We start from the raw sequence: 2,535 nt of genomic DNA, 5'->3' as shown, positions 1-2,535 counted from the left end.
CAGAAGGTTTCACATCTGGACACAATACTAAACTCCCAGCAACAACAAAAAATGACAACCGAACTATGTTAGATTTGAGGAGAACTAGGTAGTTGTGGCCGTGTGGCGGAGGAATTTAGTGCTGGGGGCAGTGACCTATACACATCATGTACAGGGCTTTTTAAAAATATTTATTTCCTTTTGTTGCCCTTGTTGTTTTTTATTGTTGTAGTTATTATTGTTGTCAGCGTTGTTGGATAGGACAGAGAGAAATGGAGAGAGGAGGGGAAGACAGAGAGGGGGAGAGAAAGATAGACACCTGCAGACCTGCTTCACTGCCTGTGAAGCCACTCTCCTGCAGGTGGGGAGCCAGGGGCTCAAGCCTGGATCCTTACCCAGGTCCTTGAGCTTTGTGCCACCTGCACTTAACCTGCTCCGCTACAGCCCGACTGCCTTTTTTTTTTTTTTTTTTTAACAGTCGTAAACAGAGAGCAGCTGATATCCAGGTCAAAGAGAAGGGCTAGCAGACAAAACACTGGAGATGATGAATCTAATTGTGCCAGGTGCATAGATGCTGAAGGTAGTAGTGTCTGATTGGTTATTAAAAAAAAAAAGAAAAGAAAAAAGCCCCGCCAGGTAGGATCTGCCTTCTTTCTTTAATTTTTTTTTACTAGTGATTGAATATTGATTTACAAAATTACAAGATAACAGGGGCACAACTCCCCACCGTTCCCACCACCAGCGTTCTGAATCCCCAACCCCTCCATTGTAAGCTCCTAAGGTTGCAGGTATGGCTTAATTATTATTTCTGCAACTATCTGTCTATATTTGTATATATTTGCCCATTTCTCCCCTATGGTCCCATCTTCTCTTTCTTTCCAAGTCACGCATACATCTATTACTACTACTGAGTGTCCTTCTTTTCTTCTCTCTTTCCGGGTCCTAATGGAGTTGGGAGTTCAGAGCCCTCTGGGCATCTTCCCCCTATAACTTCTCCCCCACTAGGAATATGGATCAGAATTCTTTCTGGGGTGCAGAAGGTGGGAGTTCTGGTTTCCGTAACTGCTTCTCCGCTGGCCCTGGGCCTTGGCAGGTGGATCCATGCGGGGATCCCCGCCTGTTTCCATCTTTCCCGAGGGCCCAACCTCTTGCTGGGCGGCCTTTGTGACGTGGCGGCCTGCGGGGCCTTGGCTCTCCGCTCGGACCCGGGTCGCTGCGGGCCCGGCCTATGGCCCCGCAGAGGCGGGAGCCGGGCGATGGCGATGGCGATGGCGATGGCGATGGCGATGGCGGAGGCGATGGCGGAGGCGGGGGCGGCGGAGAGCCGCAGCGAATGCAAAGGCGCCGAAGCCAAATGCCAGCCGCCCGCGGAGAGGACCCCGGCCGGGCCGCAGCGGCGGAGGCCGCGCTCGGTGCTGCGAGTGTCCGAGCTGCTGCTCCGCGCCATCTCCGCGCACAAGGGGCTGACCCTGGCCACGCTCAAGAGGGAGCTGGGCAATGCGGGCTACCGGGTGCGCCGGCGCTACTGCAGCCGCTCGGGCGAGCCGCGGGCCGACAGTAAGGGCGCCCTCCTCCGGGTCAGCGGCACTGGCGGCGGCGCTGCGGGCTACTTCAGGGTCTGGAAGGTCCCCAAGCCCAAGAAGAAGCCCTGCCGCCGCCGGCCGCAGGAGGGCGCGCGCACGGCCAGGAGGACTTCCCCGGGCTCCCGGGGGGGCGCACGGAAGGGTCCCGGGGGGCGCAAGGCGGCCCGCAAGGCCCGGGAAGTGTGGAGACCCGCCAAGACCAGTGCCAGGACCAAGGCCAGGGCCAGCGCCAGCGCCAGTACCAGGAAGGGCAGGCAGAGAGCCAAGGACCCGGTGCGTCCTAGAACCAGGGGAGGAGGAAGCAGGGCCAAGGCGGACGAGGGGCGAGGGCGGACCACCAAGGACAACAGGTCCCGGGCCAAGCCCAAGAAGCCCAGCATGAAGGCCAGGGAGGAGAAGAAACACGAGCCGGAGAAGCCGGCTAAAAGGACCATCCAGAAGCCAGCCTCTGTGAAGAACGACAGTCCTTCTGCCGGGCAGGGCAAGACCCCAGACCCGAGCCCCGCTCGCTCCAAGGCTTCCACAAAGACCACTAAGTCGCAGGGTCCTCGCAGTCAGTGATGTCCTCCAGGCTCAGATGCCTTCCCCCCCCCCCCCGCCCCCGATTAAGGTCTGATGAGGGAGGGCAGCTCTCACATGCATTGAAATGGAAAGACTATTTACAAGACCTTGCCACCACACGGTCTCTTGTTTCCTCTTTGCCCGCCTGGGAGAGAAAGGGGTGGTGTGGAGGTGAGCCTCTGGCAGGCGCATCTGGGGTCAAGAGAGAAAAGGGAGATTTTTGTTTCTGCTGTAGGACCCAGCATTTTGTAACACGTGTACACAGGTGTACCACTACCTGGTCCCTGGACCCAGCATTTTGTAAGGGCAATAACCAAAGTTGTTGGGTACTGGACAGTGGTGAACTCAGTTCCATGCTCAAGGATCTGGGTTCCAGCCCCACTCCACACCTGCGGGGGTGTAGGAGGGGAGG

The 2,535-nt window shown here is 57.3% G+C and overlaps 1 protein-coding gene across 1 annotated transcript; it reads left to right on the top strand.

Annotated features, from left to right (window-relative positions):
* The first annotated feature begins 1,098 nt into the window (after positions 1-1,098).
* On the top strand, positions 1,099-2,240 carry LOC103107463 (testis-specific H1 histone). The gene has a single exon (XM_007516261.3). It carries the CDS (start codon positions 1,236-1,238, stop codon positions 2,121-2,123), a length of 888 nt encoding a protein of 295 aa, XP_007516323.2. The 5' UTR covers positions 1,099-1,235; the 3' UTR covers positions 2,124-2,240.
* The last annotated feature ends 295 nt before the right edge of the window (positions 2,241-2,535 follow it).

Source organism: Erinaceus europaeus, chromosome 7, assembly GCF_950295315.1.
Source record: "Erinaceus europaeus chromosome 7, mEriEur2.1, whole genome shotgun sequence".
NCBI lineage: Eukaryota > Metazoa > Chordata > Mammalia > Eulipotyphla > Erinaceidae > Erinaceus > Erinaceus europaeus.
This window is presented reverse-complemented; position numbering and strand designations above follow the sequence as displayed.

Excerpts from the sequence above, each read along its gene's own strand:
- LOC103107463 (XM_007516261.3), top strand. The coding sequence starts at position 1,236 with ATGGCGATGGCGATGGCGATGGCGATGGCGATGGCGGAGGCGATGGCG.